This window comes from Sinocyclocheilus anshuiensis, unplaced genomic scaffold (assembly GCF_001515605.1).
Source record: "Sinocyclocheilus anshuiensis isolate Anshui unplaced genomic scaffold, SAMN03320099.WGS_v1.1 scaffold1100, whole genome shotgun sequence".
In the NCBI taxonomy this organism is placed as follows: Eukaryota; Metazoa; Chordata; class Actinopteri; order Cypriniformes; family Cyprinidae; genus Sinocyclocheilus; species Sinocyclocheilus anshuiensis.
In genome coordinates, this window is record NW_015552633.1 from 379,824 (window position 1) to 399,385 (window position 19,562).

The window sequence follows — 19,562 nt, forward strand, 5'->3', positions numbered from 1 at the left end:
CTGTTGTGGGGGGGGGGGGGGGGGGTCATCATGCTTTAAAAAGTTTAGTGTTCACTTTTGTTTTTAAACAAAATTGTATAGGTGCAAATTGTATATATAATTTTAATCAGCCATTTACCAGTTATAGGTTATAACATGAAAATAATTATCAGTATATGGCATTGACCAAAATTCTAATATTATTGCTTATCTAGTTTAAAATCCAATTTTATAATAAAACTGGATCAACTGCTATAATAAACAAGTTCAGTGAATGATCAAATTTGTAGCATTCACTCCAAAACTGTTAGTCTACCTATTAGTAAATGTTTTATGAAAATGTAATTCCACTTAATACACACTGCACATAATAATATCTTTTGTCTTGTAAATTATGCCATAGAACTTTGTGTTTTGTGTCATTTGCACAGTCCTAGCCAGAGCAGCAAATGCCCTTTCGACCCATGACTGGCAGTAATAGTCCTCATATAGCAATAAGTCATGATTTAATGATGGTGAATGATAGGGTGAAAGTGTATAGGCAAAGATTTGCTGTTTGGCTGTATCGTATCTAGGTGTGTTCATGCTTTCAAATAGTGCTTACACCTTTATAAAGTCTTTACACCTTGATCTTAGAAACAGTGAATAGACATTTATTGGGTAGTATTACAGTATCTTGTTTAAAAGGTATGACATCATCACTGCTCTCTCATTTTTCAAAGCAGATATTAAACAGGGTTTTTTTTTGTGTGTAAGTGGTATGTGTATCTGACTGTATGCATTAATGTGTGTGAGACACTCTGTACTAATCTTAAAACAGTTTAACCATGGACCCCTCCCTTCATGTCAGGCCAATGAATTGTTTACTCCTAAAATGCTTAAACTGAGAGAAAGGATGGAATGTCGTTGATCTTGTTTTCCTGCGTTGCCTTGCTGAATATATAAAAGACGTTGAACTAGAAGAAGTATTTAGGGAGTAAGAGTAGCGTGTGAAACATTGAATTAGACAAGAGATTTGTTTTCGTCATAGTTTTCAATGTTTGCTTATCTGCCTGAGGGAACTTATCTTTTGCTGAGAAAATCAAATATAACATGGAGGTATTTTTTCATCTACATACTTTTATAATGCTTGCTCATTTAAAAAATCATATGCTAATTAAAAATTATTTTCTCAAATGTGACTGTTACAGCACACATGAAGCCGTAAAGAACACAGCTAATCAACACCACACAGAGGTAAGCATTCAAGCTAAGACGCAGACATGAGAGTTGGATTGTTTATTTTTTTAGCAAGAGAATGTCTGATGTAAAGATACAATCTATATGTCTTACTAATCAATCATATCTTAAATATAATGAAATATCTCTATTGTACTGCCCTTTGAATACATTCCACTCCATGTTTGCATTTTTGACATGCAGAGTATTTTTCAGTGGAATGTAAAGCTCAACTGTGAAGTTGAACTGTCTGTTTAAACAGTTATGGAATGGGAGTGGCGATTTGTTCAAATAGTTCAAATACATGTGAGAAGCATTTCTTGCAATTTTCCCAAGCAACTCTGAAATGCAATTTAGCAGACTAAAATGTACAAATGCTACTGTGCTTGAATTAGTGCCTGTGTTTTGTGTAATTTTTGGCAATAATCAAAAGCTTTGTTGCTTGTTTTGACAGCTAAGGGACGTGCTTTCACAAACTGACCAATGTGGCAAATCAACTGGTATATTTAAGAATGGGGATGGGCCAAAAGCAAGCTTTGATGAAGACAGCTTTACCACTCTGCATCAATGTGGGACAAAGCCGGGACAAAATACAGGAATACAACACGACATAGGCCTTCATGAACAAACAGAAATTGTCCACAACAACTCACAAAGAGATTCTACTCATCCTGTTTGTGAGGTTCAAACACAATTCAACAAGGAATCTGGAGCCAATGACTGTAGAGAGAATGCTGTAACAACTCCACAATACCACAGTAATCTGACCTCCCTTGAAGTGGACAATGGTCTAAAAGCAAGCACTGATTCCCAGTTTTTTGCACACCATTCAGAAGTTGCAAACCAGGTCTTGTCATTAGACTATTTACCTGCTCCTCATTCTGAAAATACCCTTGAGCCAGAACCTGGATATATCAATCCTACATCAGCTATGTTATCATCAGCCCTGGCCTCAGTTCTTGCTCCACCTTGGAGTGGCCGCCTTCGAAGACCCAAGCAAAGCGGAAACGAAGTACAGCATGAACCCCAAGATTGTGGACAGAATATGAACCCATCTACCTTATTTCGCCAGGATCGGCTGCAACAACCGTTTCTTCCTTCCCAGAGGCGACCATCTGAACACATGTTGGCCAATGACAATGACATGCAGTTGGCTGCAGGAACCAGCTATAACTCTCCTGACTGGCAAAAAGAGAACAATTCCCCGAACATCACAACCAAAATACAGCCAAAGAGACCCATTACTGAGTCCTCCTCTGTGGGCATGATGTACAATAATACAGATTTGCATCCTTTTCCCACACCTCTGGCCCATTCAGGGTACAGAATATCAAACACTGGAGATGAACATGAGTCTTTCAAATCATTGAGCTCTAAGCCAACAACAAGCAGCCTACTTCTTTCCTTGAGGAGGTCAAATCTGAGAAACTCCAGTGCTGAGCCCACACAATCAGAGACTCAGATGACTAGGTCTGTCAGGTCCCTTACGTTGCCTAGCAGAGTTGTTCTGAAAACTCCATCATTTGCCCATCCTGTTACCGCTGATGCCCAAACCCCCGAATACCCAGACACTCCTGCAAGTACAGAGGAAATACCAGTCAGTCAGTTCCCTTTCTCCCCTAGAATTAGGAGTAGAGTGCCATTAAGGGCATCACTGTTTCTAAACAAACCAGAGACAGAAATTTCAAAGAGACTAGAAGCTTCTATTGCCAAAGCAGAGGAGGAACATTTCCCACACTCCACAACCAAAACCAGCCAACTTGGGGTTCTCAGAGCCCAAGAACGTTCTTATTCAGTTCTTTTGAGGGAATATTCCAGTACAGAAGACACAGATGCAGTGGAACAAAATACTGCCAACAACACCAACCTGCAATACTCCAATATGACCAAACAACAAGTATCTCCAGATACCACAATTTCTCCCAAAGATTCAACAAATTTTAATGTTCAACAATCTGGCTTTAATGTCCAAAAATTAAAATCACAAAGCACACACAATATAATAGCCAGCAGTTCTTCGGGCACAAGCACCTTCACAGACAGGCTCAACTACTCACCCTGGAAAGACTCTTCTGTAGATGGAACAAGTCCCACAAATATATATCTGGACTCTAAGAAATATTCTCAGTCAAGTCAAAGCACGATGGATCTTTCGAGCCCTCTTTCTCCAAGCAGACCTCTCAGAAGTGTAAGAGTACCAAGCATTTATTCATACCTAAGGGAGTACAGCCCGGCGGTGTCCACCCCTTCCCCTTCCACCCCTTCTTCCCACATACAGAGAGGTGAAACATCGCCTCCTAAGCAAGATGGAGGTGTAACACTGCAGGGTGACCGGAGAACACTTCCCTCAAAATTTTCATTTGACTTCAACCCATTTGTGCCACAGGTACAAGTGTTACAAAGAAGCTCTTATGGCTCTCATATAGCACCAGCTCAATCTCTGCCTCCTGATTTTGGACGAAGATCAGCACCTCGTCTCAGTACATCTCCATATTCTAGCCTCATCTCCTCACGACCTACACTCAACAACACTTTACAAGAACTACGCTCTCCACCTGTGCCCAAAACTCATACCCAAACTACATCTTATGGTATTGTAACCACTCCTGCAGACTTCATAAAAAGTGATCCAAGTTCTTCACTGTCCACATACACAAGCATAATAAGAAGACCAAAGGAACAGTTTGCTTCTTCTAACAGAGAACAGAGGACAGCAGTTCAAGCTTACACAAGCGCCTTAGATAATCACAAACCTGCCCAGCCATGCCTCTTACAAACTGCACCAGATGCAAGTTTTGTCATGGAAAGCCAAAGCGCTAATATAAGCCCACACCCAAGGCAGCCCAACACAGGCTCTAACAACTTCTTTCAGCAGGAGCATGATGGCCTGATAGAACTTCAGCTTGATAAGGGTAATGCATACCCCAAGCACAAGCTGAGTGAGAAAGGTAAGTATTTATTACCTGATAAGCTCACAGTAGAAAGTGAGACTCCACTGACAGCTGAGAAAGATATATCTGCTGTGCATATGCATGAGAGATTGCAGGAAATGCAAAGTTCCAATTCAAAAAAAGGCCTCTTTAGTTCACGAGTTAAGAAAGACAAAGAAGCTGTCTTCTCTTCAGCTTCTTTGCCAGACAAAGAGGTTGTTAGTCCCCAGTATTTAAAAACCAAAAGACATTTGCCAGTGTTTAGAACGAGCAGCAGGATTGACCAGATGTTAAATCGCTTGAAACTGACATTTGGTGTCAAACGTTCAGACAGCTCACTTGACACACTACCAAAAAAGAACAAGAGTCCCACTCAGCACCCCTCAGATACTGAGACTTTTGAAAGTCCCAAGACAGAGGAGAAAACATGTTCTGAGAGCCATCCGGCACCCTCTAACTCCTCTTTAACAACTGATAAAACCTCTTTAGGTTCCTTGCCACTACTAACATTAAAGAAATCTGAGAGTACATTAAATATGAGTGGACAAAATAAGTCTAAGGCTGAAATAAATTATTCTGGGTCCACACAGGAGGCCCCCAACTCGTCCTTGACCATTGATAAAGCATCTTTTGCCTCTTTTGGGTCCTTGTTGCCACTTACATTAGAGAAATCTGAGAATACTTTAAATATGGACTGGCAAAATAGATCTACAACTGAACAAAAGGGTTCTGGGTGCACATGGGAGACCCCCAGCTCATCTTTGACCACCAATAAAGCATCTTTTGCATCTTTGACGCCACTTACATTAAAGAAATCTGGGAATACTTTAAAAATGAATTGGCAAAACAGATCTACAACTGAACAAAAGGGTTCTGGGTACACATGGGAGGCCCCCAACTCATCTTTGACCACCGATAAAGGCTCTTTTGCTTCTTTTGGGTCTTTGTCGCCACTTACATGCAGGAAATCTGAGAATACTTTAAATATGGACTGGCAAAACAGATCTACAACTGAACAAAAGGGTTCTGAGTGCACATGGATGGCCCCCAACTCATCTTTGACCACCGATAAAGGCTCTTTTGGGTCCTTGTCACCCTTAACATTAAAGAAATCATCTGAGAATAAATTAAATGTTGATCAGCAAAAGAGGCATAGCGATGAAAATGGAAGAAGCTTTAGTCCACATAGGCAAAAGGCCCAAAGTATGAATCGTTCTGCCACCTTGCCACATTACAGAAAATCCTCTGTCGGTCCCCCATCGCCCTTTTATTTGTTTGATTTTGATTCAGAAGACATTCAGAATGACAATGTGTTTTATAGTCCATTGAGCAAAAAAACAAATTCACTTTGTGAGTCCGATGACTTCTCTCCTCAGAGCGCCACCAAGAGTCCTGTGCAGCAAAACCTTGTGAGGTCTCGCTTGTCCTCATCATGTGCTGATTTAAAGTATGGTCTACACAGTGGACGATCTTTCTCAGTAAGCAGTGTGGTTTCAAGCCGCCCATCAGGTCCTGGACGAATCTCAACAAGCAGCATCAGCGACCTCTCAAGTTTGGATGACTTTCTGCCAAAGGGGAATTATACAATAGTTGACTCTCCAATGAGTAGTAGCCATTCCCCAATCTATGATGCAAAACCTATCACTGGTAAACAGTCTCAATCTGTATATACAGATAATCTTGATCTTGATCATGATGATGCAGACCCAACCCCACCTCCATCTCCAACTATGTCCTCTTCACCTCGTCGGATATCCCAGGCTCCTTCTGTGTCTTCCCCCATATGGACAACTCCAGAAAATCTGTCTCCTCCTCGTGGAATCCTGTCATCAAGGAGCTACACAACCAGCATGACTGTTTTTGAGGAGTCTGATTCTGACACCACAACCGATGATGAATACTATCTTGATAATGGTGATGCGGTAGAAACAGAACTTTAGAAGAGAGAATTGTATGTTGTTCAATTCCATCATGTTACATAAACTGGGGGCATTCTATGCATAGGGTCTTCTATGACAAAGCTGCAGCAAAATTAGGTCTCTGTCAAACCAATCTAAATTGTAAAAAAAACTAGAAATCCAGATTGCATATGAATAGAAGGAATTATAATTATATCAGAACCGTAAGACCGTGTTGATTTCATATTTCTTGTTATAAATTAAATATAATGGGTTTTTGAATTCTTTAGTGCTTGAGGATAACAATGTTTGATTTCATTATGAATGTATTTACAATACAGTACAATGCACTGTTTCATTAGTTTTTTATACATATGCATATACATATTTTCTGGATCTTGAGGCTTTGAAATGGTGAATTCTCATGTCATTCCTTTTATTGAGGCCTGCCTCCTGCAGGTTATTGGCTGTTTCATTCACTGTGGCATTTGAAAGAAAAGCGTGTCAGTCACAATACATTATTTCCCTGACCGACATTATATAGTCAGAAGCTGCCAACCAAGAAACTGAACCCCAACTATGTTTAATATATGTATTTGAATTTTTTTCAATACTGCTCCTTTAACAGTCAGAAAAAATATAGAAAATAGAAAAATGTAATATTGGTGCCCGCAACACTGATGATTCCACATTAATTAAATTAATTATGGCTAAGTCTGTAAAGAAGATGTTGTAACAGATGTCTGCTGTCCATTTGATATTATTGTTAAAAGTATGAAAGTGTTATTGAAAACGGTGGCTGATCCTCATCCACGACTTGTTAATTTGAGGTTCAAACACATGACCTCTCACAATCTGCAAAAGACATACCACAGATGAACTAAGCATTCTTAAAAAAAAAAAGACCTTACGGTTGATTTTATTTGCTGTATAATTTAATTTTGTTGTTTGTGTGCATCATGTTTGTGTGTGGCTTTCAGTGTAATTTTAATTGATCTTTTATTGTAATTTATTATGCAGGGCAGGGGGTTGGGGCATCATTTCTCTCCTATAGCCTTAGGGACCTCCATAAGACCTGTCAATTGCAGCACTGACCTACGGTACTACTAAATGCTTTGTAACATAGGCCTACATATGTAAGGTCCTTTTTGTAAGGCCATTTCTTGAATGTCTTCATTAAAACAGTTATATTTATGAACATTTAATATATTGACTAAATTGTATTTTTTCTAACACAGAAGTAGAAGAATATTGATCACTTGTAAAAATGACTGTAAATGACTAACTTTGGACAAGACGGTAACTGCTATGTTAAAATTTGATTAGCAAGTACACTCTAGTCTTAGTAAACTTGTTCTCTAATAACACAGAAACTCTTAATTGCAGCTCATTAAAACAGGCCGACACTGTTACGTGTCACAACCTGCCATAATTGTACAATGAACAGTTATATGAGTGATGCAACTAATTTGATCGATGTTTCAGTAATGGTTGACAGGTTTGCGGATCAAGCAGTAGGTCTGTTTTGTTAGAAAAAAAAATCACGACTGTCGTCAAAGGTCAGAATTTTGAGTATTATTTTTTTACGAATTAGTGAACGATTCAATGTCACAATCCTTAACTTTTCGCAACCTACTGTCGTAACGATGTAATCTGCTGAAAAGGCCACTGAACGAATCTTTTAGTTAAATTAATCTCCTAGTCGACACATAGTTTTCCATTTAAAACATGTATTTTGGATAGAATCTCGTATTTCTAGCTTTCTAGCATTGAGTTAAATGAGTTTGTTTTCACGTTGCTTTGGTAACGGCTGTTGTAGGCGTGCAGTCACCCGTCCCAATAAAGGAATCAAGTCATACTGTATGTCTAGGCTTTATTATTTAACTCCTTCAATGTTAAGTTTAGTCTTTGGTTGCAGTTTTAGCTCCCTTTACGTTTTTTTTTACTTCAGCTTGATGCGACTTCAGCGATGTCATTGTGAAAATCCAGTTCACGATTTTGTTTACTTTTCGATAATCACCTGATGGGTTTGATTTCAATATTATAGATATCATAAGGATAAAACGCTTTATTTTTAATACATTGCCTATTTTAAGCACCTTCTACCTATTCAACATTTTAATTCAGGTATTTGAAGCATATTGGCTATTCTGTTTCTTGAGAATGAAGAGGACTCCAAAGATCAAGTAAGTAACATTTTTGTGGGCTGAGTGGTTTATAAAAACCAACTGTCTTAATTTTGAATTGAGTATAAGGATGGAGTTAAATGTAGCCTAATAATCCAATAAAATAATCATAATCCTAGTTGAATAAACCCATTTCCCTTTCCTTGACATGGCAAAGGCTTAATCAGGGTGCAGAGCTTTAGCCTCAGTTAAACAGTATAATTTATAGGTTATGTTTTCTCTTTTCCCTTTTTTTTTTTCAGAATTGCTCCTTTTCGGCTAATTGAAATATAAATCCATGTTAATGTTTCACAGAATAAACTTTTTTCTCTCTTTTTATCCTTTAGCAGCATGTGCTAGCATGAACAAGAAAATGACTGAACACACATACTCTTTTGACAGGTATGAAATACAGCAACAACAACAACAACAAAAAATACAGACTCGTTTCTAAATGAGTGAAGCAAGCAATAGAAAAAAAAAACTGTCAATCATTTTTTCCTCTTTAGGCATCACTCAACATCTCCAGCTGGGGAAACTACATCAGACACTAATGTCATACTTGTCCCACAGCTGGAAACGGCTTTCAGCAGAGCAGCCAGGATCATCCAGCGAGCATGGAGGGCACATGTTGTTAGTGATCACACTCAACTTTAATGTTACATTTTCTCCAACATATAATTTAATGCATAAATAAAAAGTAGTGCATACTATGTCTGTCACGTGTAGGATACTGCTGTTTTCAAGCACCTCAAGAAACTAGTGAGCTTTCATAATCAAGGGGATCCACGTCTCCTTCTTAGATTTATTAACCCTGCAGAGGTAAGTTTGTGACAATGCATGTGTGAAGATTGAGATGTTTTTCCTCTTTTTTTTTTTCTTTTTTTTAATCATATGCCTGAATGCTTTGTTGTAGGCTAATATTCTGGATGCTGCTTCAGGGGCACTTATCCGATTCAGACTGGGTGGGGTGAGTGTTGATGTTATTCATCTTTCCATGATTAGATGGTCATTTGTACTCAAGAACATGCTGTAATGTGTTATTGTGTTCTGCTCTAGAAGGTTACGTTATTGAAAATCGAATTATAAGCAAATTGCAAATTACTTACTAATGTTTATAAAATTCCAGCCAACCTATCCTCCAAACATCTACTTTAAAATATACACTCGTGCACCCATAGTGGACATGTGTGCCTCCAGTCCTAAAGATTACACACAGCTAAAGAAACCTGCTCCAAGCCAGATTCATAATGGCCGACTGATGATCAATGACAGGGATGATCACTCTGGGTGGTACCAGCGGGTAGAGAACAATGGCTGGAGGATTTTGTCTTGCAAGGTGACATATCCAGTCATAATACTTTCATTTTAATTTTACCTTTTGTGTATCAGTGCAATTCAGTAAATAAAACATAACCAACCAAACATTCAGCAGCCATTACTGCACTCCATAAATTACATTTTACACAATATAATATTACTCTTTTTACTGTATTTTTGATCAAATAAATGCAGCCTTGGTCAGCATAAGAGACTAATTTCTACTGTTTCATGTACAATTTAAATTGTAACAGTCAGAAAAATATACAAATGTTGCCTAAGCATTATATCACTGCCTTTTTGATTAAAGATTTCTGTGTTTGAAGACCCAATAACTCAAGATACCAATGTTAAGAAGATACAGTTCCATCACTGCAAAATCCGTCGGCGACAAGATGTTGCAAGAAAAAAGAAGATTCGGAAAATTGAATGGATGAGAAAAATGTAAGGTATTTTAAAAATGTATTTAAAGTAGCTGTTTAATTGTTTGTGATAGGTGATAAGATGTGTTCTGCAGAGCTAATCATAGAGAAAACTGGAAATACGTTATGAATGATGGCATAATAGTAAACACAGATCTTGTGCACAGGTATTCTGAGGGTCTCCTGCAATCTCCTACAGAACACAGCGAAACAGCTCTGCTGGTGCAAAAATCCACAGAGTTGATGGATTCCTTTGAACAGATTGGACCAGATTCAGTTTCTGAGCAGGACGTAGATGAGCTGCTCGAATGGACCAAAGCTCTCAATTTTGATGAGTAATTGAGCTAATATCACATTAGATGTGATATACTGTACTTGGCATCATCACTTTTTCATCATCATGGTAGTCATAAAATATCCCATTTAGAATATTTGCTTGTCTCTCAGGTATATCAATGAATGGAGGAATTTGGGTACCAGCAAATGCTGCATATTTATCAAAGGTAAGACTTTTGGGTGTTCCTTCATTAAGCTTTATTTATGAAATAAACACTTTTGTTGCATTGTAGCTTCCTCTACTGGCCAAAATGGGTATCCACACTTCTACTTTTCTCACTATAGATAGGCTGTCGGAGAGTGACCAGAAGGACTTGGCCTGTGTCTCTGTGCGTGATATTTGTGAGATTCCTCAGATCAGTGAGGATCCAGTGGTGAGCCAACATCTGGATCACATCTGAGGCTGGAATGTATTATGCAGCTCTAATAATATATTGCACAATCTGATTTGCTTTATTAATTTGAATAAATAAAGCAGGTCATGTGTTTCGACTAGTTTTGTGTGGTCAAATATATTTTAAATATGATTTATCCTCTCCTAAAAAAAAATGTTTTACAGCGGTATGCAGGGTTGTCATTAACTAAAACTAAAACCATAAAAACACACATTTCCATTACTTGAAATAAAATAAACATTAACTGAAATAAAAAAACGTATTATTACAATCAATATTTCAGCAAGTTGACAAGCTTTTCCTTTTCGCTTGAATTTGAAGTACTACAATAACTAAAAGTAAATACTATTAAAAACTATAGGCCTGTAGCTATATATTTATTTATTTAGTCATTTAGCAGACGCTTTTATCCAAAGCGACTTACAAATGAGGACAATAAAAGCAGTCAAAAATTTTGGATTCATTGTAGAGGTTTGATAGAAGTGGCTGGAAGACCTGCCAAGAGAGCACTGCAATAGTCCAGCTTGGACAGAACAAGAGCTTGAACAAGGAGTTGTGTTGCATGTTCTGAAAGAAAGGGCCTGATCTTCCTAATGTTGTATAAAGCAAATCTGCAGGACCGGGCAGTTTTAGCAATGTGGTCTGAGAAATTCAGCTTATCGTCAATCACAACTCCAAGGTTTCTAGCTGTTTTTGAAGGAGTTATGGTTGATGAGCCTAACTGGATTGTGAAATTTTGATAAAGTGATGAAGTATAAAAATAATTAAATTATTTAAACATTAAAATATAAATAAAATCTAATTCAAAATATTTAAACAAAACACTATAATGGTATATTAATGACTAAACTAAAACACCGATTTACTCGAAATTAGATGCGGTATCATCGGGTATCATAGAAATCCTTTGGCGAGACATTCTGAATTACCGCGAGACTCGCGAATGTGACGCGCAGCGCGCAGCCAATCAGATTTATCTTTTTTTGTCGGGGCGTTTTTTTTTTTTTGCTATTCGCAGTAATGGCGACCTACAAAGAGGCGCCTTTGGCCACTCGGCCAAAAACATTAGATCCAGCCGAATATTTCAATCTTTCACCTGATTACCGGCGGGCTGAGGAGAAGAGAGCAGCTCTGCGGGCTCAACTGAAGAGGCAGTATCTGCAGCAGCTGAACAATCCTCATCGGAAAGAGCTGATTGTAAGACAAACCAAATATCATATATGGGGTAAACAGTTACAGTTAAGCTATAGACAGTTTTTTCATATTGTACTAGTTTATAATTTAATGACGTTTTAGTAATTAATTATTTAGTCTACATTCATGTTTTTAGAAAACTAGGTTGTTTGTTTTATAATGAATCTGCAGTGAGTGACCTTCACTGATCGATGGCTAGCAGTTACTGCCTGCCAGCTTGTTTTGATCCAAATGGCTCTATAGTCTTTATGTGAAAAGATGTGATTTGTTAAATTTCGAACAGATTATACTCTTATTCAGAATGCATCCTCCTGGGTGTGTTGTTTGCCACATTATTTTTTACAATCCTGACAAATGCATTATTGAAACTTCCAGAAGGTAACCTGACACATTTAAACAGTTTGATCTAGTCATCAATCTCCATGTGTTTTTATTTGTAGGAGGATCCTGCTCTTACACGGTGGACATATGCACGCACCAATAACAACTACTTCAGACCAACTGCTAAAACTTCATTGATTGGTGGCTTGTTTGGAGTTCTCCCCCTTTTCGTCTTGTATGTGGTGTTTAAAACAGACAGGGTGAGTTGAAGCTGTATAAATTCACTTCTTATTCAGTATTGATGATGTCAAAGTTGCAGTGGTTATATCATTTTAACTAGGGCTGAACGATAAATCGCATGCGATATTTAACACGCATCTTATCAGTACTGTTTTCCCCATCTTTCCAGGACAAAAGGGAGGCCAAGATTAAGGCAGGGACCTATGAGCGCCCCTATAACCTGTCAACCTAAAAAAAAATGATTTCACTGTTTATTGTAACACAGAGTACTTGTAATTATATACTAAATAAAATACTTTATTGTTGAAACTTCCTTTACCACTGTTATTGAAGAAAAACAAGAAATCACAGTATTTTTGTAATTTCACAACAGGGTTTCTGCAGGTCTAAAATTAAGGCTTTAAAAAGGTCAGAGCAGAACGTCCTAAAAATGTATAAAGGTGCCATGATGTATAAATCATGGCATTAAATGTTGCATGCATTGTTCAAAATTGAATGTCTTTCTCAGTATTGTCTAGATATAATATCTAACATACTTAAATCCAGATGCATGAGATACAACTTGAGATGCAAAATGTATATAAGAATTCTTGTTTTCTGAAAGAATTATGTGAGCTTATGTGGTATATAAACCATTAAATTTTCTTAAACCATTGGCAGATATGTATTCTTGTTTTAATCATAAACATGTTGATCAGTTACAGAATACAAGACTTATTATCTTGTCATTTTTAGGCATCTTTAGACATTTGCACTGAAATCAAGACAAACAAACATACTAAGGACACGTGCAGTAAAAGTTATTTCCATATATTAATGGTTTTGGAAATTTTTATTTTTTGGTAAATTAATTAAAAAGTAATGGAGACCTATTGAATGTTGTATTTTCAAACTTTAAAGTGTTGCTAATACAACTCATGGTGTGCTCCCTAGACATTTACATTTTGATGTACTGTGTTCCTTACATTTTCTTTCTTAAAAAAGGTCTTTATAATGTCTAAAATGTATCTTTATAAAATCTGCAGAAACACTCTGTTTTGTTTTATTGGTTATATTCCAATAGCATGTTTTATTTTGTTATCACAGAACATCTCTGGTTCACTCTCAATTCTAGCGATAAAACCATTGTGAATCACTGATCCACATGTCAGACAAATATGATGACTGTTGAGGTGTAACCATGTTCTACTTGCTGCTGGGTTTCCAGTTTGGATTGAAGTGATTTTGTAAAGCCTCCCAGCATTCATAGTAGCTCTTATCGAGATGGTGGCAGGTGTCCAATCCCCACTTGGTCACAGCCATGCTGAAGGATGACTCAAACATGAATGCCTGTTGGATACAGCATTATTTAGTACGTCATCTAGCCTTTTACATGATGTATTTCAAAACTAACCATTTGAACATTACCATAGTGCCTTCAGCAACTCTCTCTGGTTTCAGAATAGCTGTGCTGTTCTTCTCAAAACAGTCGACATCAGGGCCGTGTGGAGTCATGATGCTGTGGAGACTGGCTCCTCCAGGCTGGAAACCCTCTTCCTTTGCTTCATAGTGGCCTTTAATTAACCCCATAAACTCGCTCATGCAGTTCCCTGTTAGCATAGACAGAGGGCGCTCTTTAACCGCTTGAAATTTCATTTGGTTTTAATACAAGTAGGCTATGTAGTCACCACCTCAGACTTACTGTGGTAGTAAGGAGGCCGAAAGGTGTGATCAGCTACACCCCAACGAGGAGGAAAGATGACAAAATCTGCAATGGCCACACCTGGACGTGTGGATTTGGCTGTCAAAACGGTGAAAATCGACGGATCCTGGAAATAAAGATTCAGGTAATTTGATTGACAGTTCAAATGTAGTGATTATAAGACGTCAAATGAAGCAAATTACTTACTGCGTGATCAAACGCCACACAGTTGATGACCATGAAGTTTTCCAGGTTGTATTTGTAGGGTGTGTAGTTTCCGTGCCATGCCACCACATTAAACGGCGAAAAGTCCTATTTGAACACATTTAAAATGACAAAACATGGGTACTGTAATAATACACCACGTAATGAATTTCTGTAGGCTTTGAGTAAATAATCAATAGTAATGTCAAACGCCAAACACTAAGACGTCCGATCAATGCCCTCAATAATAAAGCGTTTAAACGGCATCGTTTTGTTTTGACGCTCCTGCACTTGAAATAGTAGGTTACGGGGCGAAGAAATGTCTTCGTTAAAAACCGCAATTTTATACACCCTTCGCTTGATAATGTTGCAGCAGACAGATTTTGAATGCTGCCTTCAAAATCAATATAATTCATTACAGCAGAGACTGCCTGCTGTCCTGACCCTCATGCGCCCTCCTGTTGTTTCAACCCACCCACATGTACAAACACACACACACCAGGTAAAACATCAGTAACAACTGTACACACAAACACAAATCCAGTGACTCAAACAAGAACATGACTCTTTTTTCAGTTACATTCAGTCACACAAAGACGCTCTCCGTGCACACTGGGGTTTCTGGGACCCTGAGGTTTGTAATCTCACAGGCATAACAGTTCACAGGATAACTCTACCAGACTCTATTAAAATGAAGAAAAAAACTCATACTCACAAAACACAAACATATTTTCCCAGTCAAGCAAATAATAAGCTAATTTAAGCAATTTTAGCACTTAGTTGGAGGACAAAACAACAGGATAAGCTGTACCTTCTCCTTCAAGACAGACCGTAAACCATTTAAGAGAGTACAGACGGCGAGACCTGTGTGCTCAACTATAGATGCGTGCTCGCTGCATTTTTTTTTTTCATTACAATGAGTGATACTGCCTTGTGATGCTACTTTTGCTGTCTCTAATTTGCTCCTGACAGCCATAACAAGTCAATTATTCACTCGTCAAGACGGAAATAAATTCAGTGCAGAATGATGCTTGAAATCTTGGTCTTATTAAAGACATATCCTGCATGGACAAATTGTACATTTTGTGTGTAATCTAACATTCAGTGCCTCATTGATGTCAGCAATGTTAGCAATGGGGATTACTACTGACGCAATCATTTCACGGCACCTGTTGACATGAGAAGAGCTTTCCTTGGTACTTGTTGACAACGGTGTAACCTGTGGCTACAGTACGGTCTTCGTACCAAGCCACAGGTGTTTGGAAGTCCCTAGGGTTAGCCAGTCCATTAGCCCCTGCAATGCACAGCCAAATTAATAGACTTTTTCCAGCAGCTTATGAAAGTTTGTTATTCAAAGGCATTAAAAAATAAATTATGTTGTACATACCTATAGGACCCAGATCAGGCAGCTCAAAGTGGGCCCCAAACACCTCTAGAATGTACCCCCTGGTTTCTCCAAACACATCAACACTAAAACGCATCCCTTGCTGGGAAACAGAAGAGTACGCAAAAAAAGTTTCTGTGTTGTTTATTGGAATATTGAATGCAAACTTGAATGTAAAATACCATTCAAAAGTTTGGAGTCAGTAAGGTATATTTTCCTGAAGTAAATTAATACTTTTATTCAGCAAGGATGCATTAAATTGATCAAAAGTGACAATAAAGCCACTTATAGTGTTACAAGATATTTCTGTTTCAAATAAATGTTGTTCTTTTGAGCTTTCTATTCATGAGAGAATTCTGGGGAAAAAATGTATAACGGTTTCCACAAAAATTATTTAGCAGCACAGCTGTTGTCAACATTGAAAATAATTTAATAGGATTATGTGACTAAAGAATCAAGTATTTGCTGCTGAAAATTCAGCTTTGCCATCACATTAATAAATTACATTTAAAAAATATTAAAATAGCAGTTATTTTATTTATTGTAGTAATATTTCACAATATTACTGTTTTACTGTATTTTTGATCAAATAAATGCAGCCTTGGTGAGCACAAGAGACTTGTTTAAAAAAAAAAACAATTGTACCGACAACTTTTTCTTATAGATATTAGAGTGTCACCTGAATGACACAAATCTCATTGGGCTCCACCATCATTTTCCCAAATTCTGTAGTAATCAGGATTTCACCTTGTTGGGGCACTGAAACACAAATTGCGGTCCTAATCAAAAGGAACTACTACTACAAAAATCCAAATTACATATTAATCCTGAAAAAAAAAAAATATGGCATAAATAATGAGACCACAAGCTTACCAATAAGGAAATCACCATCTGCATTTTGGAAACATCTATGAAAAAAAAGTACCAATTTTAAAAAACACTGTACAGAAAAGGGAAATGAAATCATTGGTGAGTTGAATCCAATTCAAACTGACTTGTCAGTCATTGAAGTGTTGCAGGTATACATGTGGATGGTGATTCCATTCCGAGATTTTGAATCTCCAGCTCCACAGACTGTGTGTAGACCCTGAAAATATCAAACCGATGACATTGGGCATCACTGAGAATTATTTAAATATGAAGGCCATATGAGCAGTGTGGACAAGGATGAAATCTTTTACCGATATGAAATCCACTTTTATCTCAGAAGATTTGGGGATGTTAAACGGCTTCCATCGTAGCTGGTTGGGGTCGGGCTCTACGTCATTCCAGTTCTCTGTGAGATCTCCACAGCTCATCGGAGTGAAAGGCTTGTGGCGCACAGAGGGTAAAATGCGGTACAGCCAGCTATAAACATAAAGGTTTGCTGTGATCATTTCTTACAAATCATAAGGGTGTAGGTTTGATTGTTATGTTACATACTGTTGTTTTTTTTTTTTTTGCAAATCTATATATACCTTCTCTTATTGGTCGACCGTGGGCAAGTAAAGGCAGAACCAGAGAGTTGCTCAGCATATAGGCCATATGGACACACTTGTGGATTGTTCTATAAAACAATAAACTAAACTGAGTTGATGTGTACAGTTAATTGGTCAGGCCAGGTAGGTGATAAAAGTTGTGGTATTACCTGTCCCTCAGGTAGAGATCCTGGACAGCGAGGGTCCTCGGAGGCAAACTCATTGCCAAAACCGCTCATGTACTACAACAGAGTTATTTGAAAAGTATTAAGTATAAGTTAATTTTATTTTTTAATAACAAACTAAGTGGCAAAATGTGATAAAAGCGAATAGAAAAACACAAAAGAAGCTGTGTAGGGCCATCTGAGTATCTCCCCCTTCCTATGAGTGAGCAACAACAAATGTGCTTAGTCATGGTGCATCTGCAGATGCATTCAGAGCAGCTCTTAAACATCTCAAATAAGTCTGTATAACTGAAAACATAACATATGGAGGAGTTAAATATGACAATAGCCTCATAGGAATTAAGATTTCACTTTAAAATTTAATCTAAAAACATCTGACAAGCTAGTTGATGCCAGTTGTTTACATTCTAGTTCTCTACAGGTAGACAGTTGAGAACAGCAAGAGTCTACTTTAATAGATTGTCAGATTTACTTTGACTTTAGGCTTTTGTTTTATAAAACATGAGCATTCTGTTGAAAAGGCATGCATAAACCTAAAGGTTTTGTGCAGCCTACAGTTTATGTAGCCTAGAGCCGAGATTAACCTCATCTGGGCAGCTGCAGATTCCAGTGATCTGATTGGCCAAGTTGGAACGCCCCCTCCCCCTCGGTTCTTTTGAACAGTTCGTTTCAAAGAATCGATTCAGACAATCAATTGATCGATGTCCCTGGCATTGTATATCTACATGTTCTGAAACATTCCAAATAAAGTAATATACTTACTGTGTAGGTTTCATTTATTTTGGTGTTTGCTGTAATGTCATGTGTCCCACTTAAGTTTGTTGTTCCATTATATTTCAGCTTATGAAACTATAAAGTCTCATTTTACATTTCGTGAACTGCTCTTAAAGATAGATTGTCTCGTGAATCGTGAATAAATCTTTCAGGGCGGCTTTTCCCAAAAGCATCTTCAGACGTTTGTTTAGGTTTAGGTTTTTAGGCTGAAGATGGTATTTGGAAACGCAGTCCAGACCGGTTTTGTGAATCGCCTCTACCTATTAAAAAAAAAAGATCCGACTCAAAAGAGAGATTCGGACCTCACTATGCTCTTAGGACGTACCGGTGAGTTTACAGTGCTGTTCTAAACATAATAAACAAGCATTGTGTTTTGTAAGTGGTTTATGTCTAAATAAAAATGAAGAAAAAAGTATTTAATGAAAACTAGATACAACCTGAAAAAGACTGTGAATAAAACTTTGTTACGATATAATTACGATAGGCTGTAAATTTGAACTTACAATTATTTATTTTAGACAAGCATTCGTCCATGCAGTCCAAAGTGCACTTACCTTCAAACCAGCCATTGTTGCGTTATTTACAAATATAGTCTAGTGATATATAAACTTTACAAAATGAACTGCAACTTTCCACAGAAGATCTTCGGTCAGCACTGGTCCCTTGAAACCGCTCGTACCGAGTCCACGCTCTCTTGCAGCAGAAGACCGAGGGAGGAACTTGGGTCGTATTTACGTTTTTCTCAATATGGTTTTAATTAGACTCAGACACGGCTCGTGACGCAACCAGAGATTTGGGCAACGTTTAGGAGGGGAGGGGAGGAGAGGTTTGATGTTCACAGATCGTGCAAAGAATGACCCCTGGCACAGGTACAGCAAATGTCAGTTAAGGCAAGATCGTAAAGTCCAGTTCTCAGTCCTTTAACAAATGCACGTAGGCCTATTTCTTGTTCAATATAGAGGAAACCAAGGAATGTTAAAGCGTTTTATTAGTAGCCTACATCTGTTTGGGTTTTTAATGCCCAAGTTTCACAGTGCATCTGAAATTTTAATATATTGTTACCATATTTGTGGAAAATTATCACAAAAGTTCAAATGTATTTAAATGTAAAACAAAAAACAAATAAAATCGGAAGCAAATAAGGATACAAAGGCTATGCTAATTGCATTTACACTGTTGTAAATGTAGGCCTACACTGTCTTTTTGCAAATTTTTTTTTTGTGTCCAGTAAGTAGCCTAAATTATAAAGTAGTGTCACAGCCAGTGTTAAGTTTAATGCTTTACTAAGCAATTACTGTTATTTAATTACTTTACTTGAAAAAGTAAAGTAAGGGATTACTCTTATTTTTCTGTGATTTGTGACCCTGGACCACAAAACCAGTCATATGGGTCAAATTTTCAAAATTGAGATTTATACATCATCTGAAAGCTGAATAAATAGGCTTTCCATTGATGTATG

The 19,562-nt window shown here is 37.6% G+C and overlaps 4 protein-coding genes across 6 annotated transcripts in view; 3 read left to right on the forward strand and 1 right to left on the reverse strand.

Annotated features, from left to right (window-relative positions):
• Positions 1-7,883, forward strand: part of LOC107666622 (uncharacterized) — a 9,899-nt gene extending 2,016 nt beyond the window's left edge. The window contains exons 4-5 of the mRNA XM_016458042.1: positions 1,170-1,215; positions 1,652-7,883. Coding sequence (XP_016313528.1) covers positions 1,170-1,215; positions 1,652-6,067 — 4,462 coding nt within the window. The 3' untranslated portion in view covers positions 6,068-7,883. The remainder of the gene's footprint in view (positions 1-1,169; positions 1,216-1,651) is intronic.
• Positions 7,884-8,022: 139 nt separating this feature from the next.
• cunh11orf65 (chromosome unknown C11orf65 homolog) lies at positions 8,023-10,738 on the forward strand. 3 transcript variants are annotated; one of them, XM_016458044.1, is made up of 10 exons: positions 8,023-8,211; positions 8,538-8,592; positions 8,700-8,823; positions 8,920-9,012; positions 9,107-9,160; positions 9,320-9,529; positions 9,821-9,954; positions 10,100-10,267; positions 10,380-10,435; positions 10,554-10,738. In XM_016458044.1, the coding sequence occupies exons 2-10, from the start codon at positions 8,552-8,554 to the stop codon at positions 10,667-10,669; spliced, it is 996 nt and encodes a 331-aa protein (XP_016313530.1). In that variant the 5' UTR covers positions 8,023-8,211; positions 8,538-8,551; the 3' UTR covers positions 10,670-10,738. The 3 variants fall into 3 exon arrangements, with proteins under 3 accessions (XP_016313530.1, XP_016313531.1, XP_016313529.1); XM_016458045.1 differs by lacking the exon at positions 8,023-8,211 and adding an exon at positions 8,351-8,379; XM_016458043.1 differs by lacking the exon at positions 8,023-8,211 and having other exon boundaries at positions 8,388-8,592.
• A 913-nt stretch (positions 10,739-11,651) lies between these two features.
• ndufb4 (NADH:ubiquinone oxidoreductase subunit B4) lies at positions 11,652-12,727 on the forward strand. Its single transcript, XM_016458017.1, has 3 exons — positions 11,652-11,860; positions 12,298-12,438; positions 12,588-12,727. Exons 1-3 carry the CDS (start codon positions 11,684-11,686, stop codon positions 12,648-12,650), a joined length of 381 nt encoding a protein of 126 aa, XP_016313503.1. The 5' UTR covers positions 11,652-11,683; the 3' UTR covers positions 12,651-12,727.
• A 614-nt stretch (positions 12,728-13,341) lies between these two features.
• hgd (homogentisate 1,2-dioxygenase) lies at positions 13,342-18,870 on the reverse strand. The gene is made up of 13 exons (XM_016458067.1): positions 18,658-18,870; positions 17,315-17,386; positions 17,145-17,233; positions 16,869-17,034; positions 16,683-16,774; positions 16,561-16,595; positions 16,367-16,446; positions 15,691-15,790; positions 15,473-15,597; positions 14,307-14,411; positions 14,100-14,226; positions 13,826-14,007; positions 13,342-13,747 (listed from the first exon to the last, which is right to left on the reverse strand). The coding sequence occupies exons 1-13, from the start codon at positions 18,670-18,672 to the stop codon at positions 13,604-13,606; spliced, it is 1,332 nt and encodes a 443-aa protein (XP_016313553.1). The 5' UTR covers positions 18,673-18,870; the 3' UTR covers positions 13,342-13,603.
• Between the last annotated feature and the right edge of the window lie 692 nt (positions 18,871-19,562).

Excerpts from the sequence above, each read along its gene's own strand:
- ndufb4 (XM_016458017.1), top strand. The coding sequence starts at position 11,684 with ATGGCGACCTACAAAGAGGCGCCTTTGGCCACTCGGCCAAAAACATTA. Across the intron at positions 11,861-12,297 it reads CTCATCGGAAAGAGCTGATT|GAGGATCCTGCTCTTACACG; the intron begins GTAAGACAAACC and ends TTTTATTTGTAG. Across the intron at positions 12,439-12,587 it reads TGGTGTTTAAAACAGACAGG|GACAAAAGGGAGGCCAAGAT; the intron begins GTGAGTTGAAGC and ends CCATCTTTCCAG.
- hgd (XM_016458067.1), bottom strand. Across the intron at positions 16,775-16,868 it reads TAAAAGTGGATTTCATATCG|GGTCTACACACAGTCTGTGG; the intron begins GTAAAAGATTTC and ends TGATATTTTCAG. Across the intron at positions 14,008-14,099 it reads TCGGCCTCCTTACTACCACA|GGAACTGCATGAGCGAGTTT; the intron begins GTAAGTCTGAGG and ends CTATGCTAACAG.
- cunh11orf65 (XM_016458043.1), top strand. The coding sequence starts at position 8,489 with ATGTTAATGTTTCACAGAATAAACTTTTTTCTCTCTTTTTATCCTTTA. Across the intron at positions 9,013-9,106 it reads GATTTATTAACCCTGCAGAG|GCTAATATTCTGGATGCTGC; the intron begins GTAAGTTTGTGA and ends GCTTTGTTGTAG. Across the intron at positions 9,161-9,319 it reads TCCGATTCAGACTGGGTGGG|CCAACCTATCCTCCAAACAT; the intron begins GTGAGTGTTGAT and ends ATAAAATTCCAG.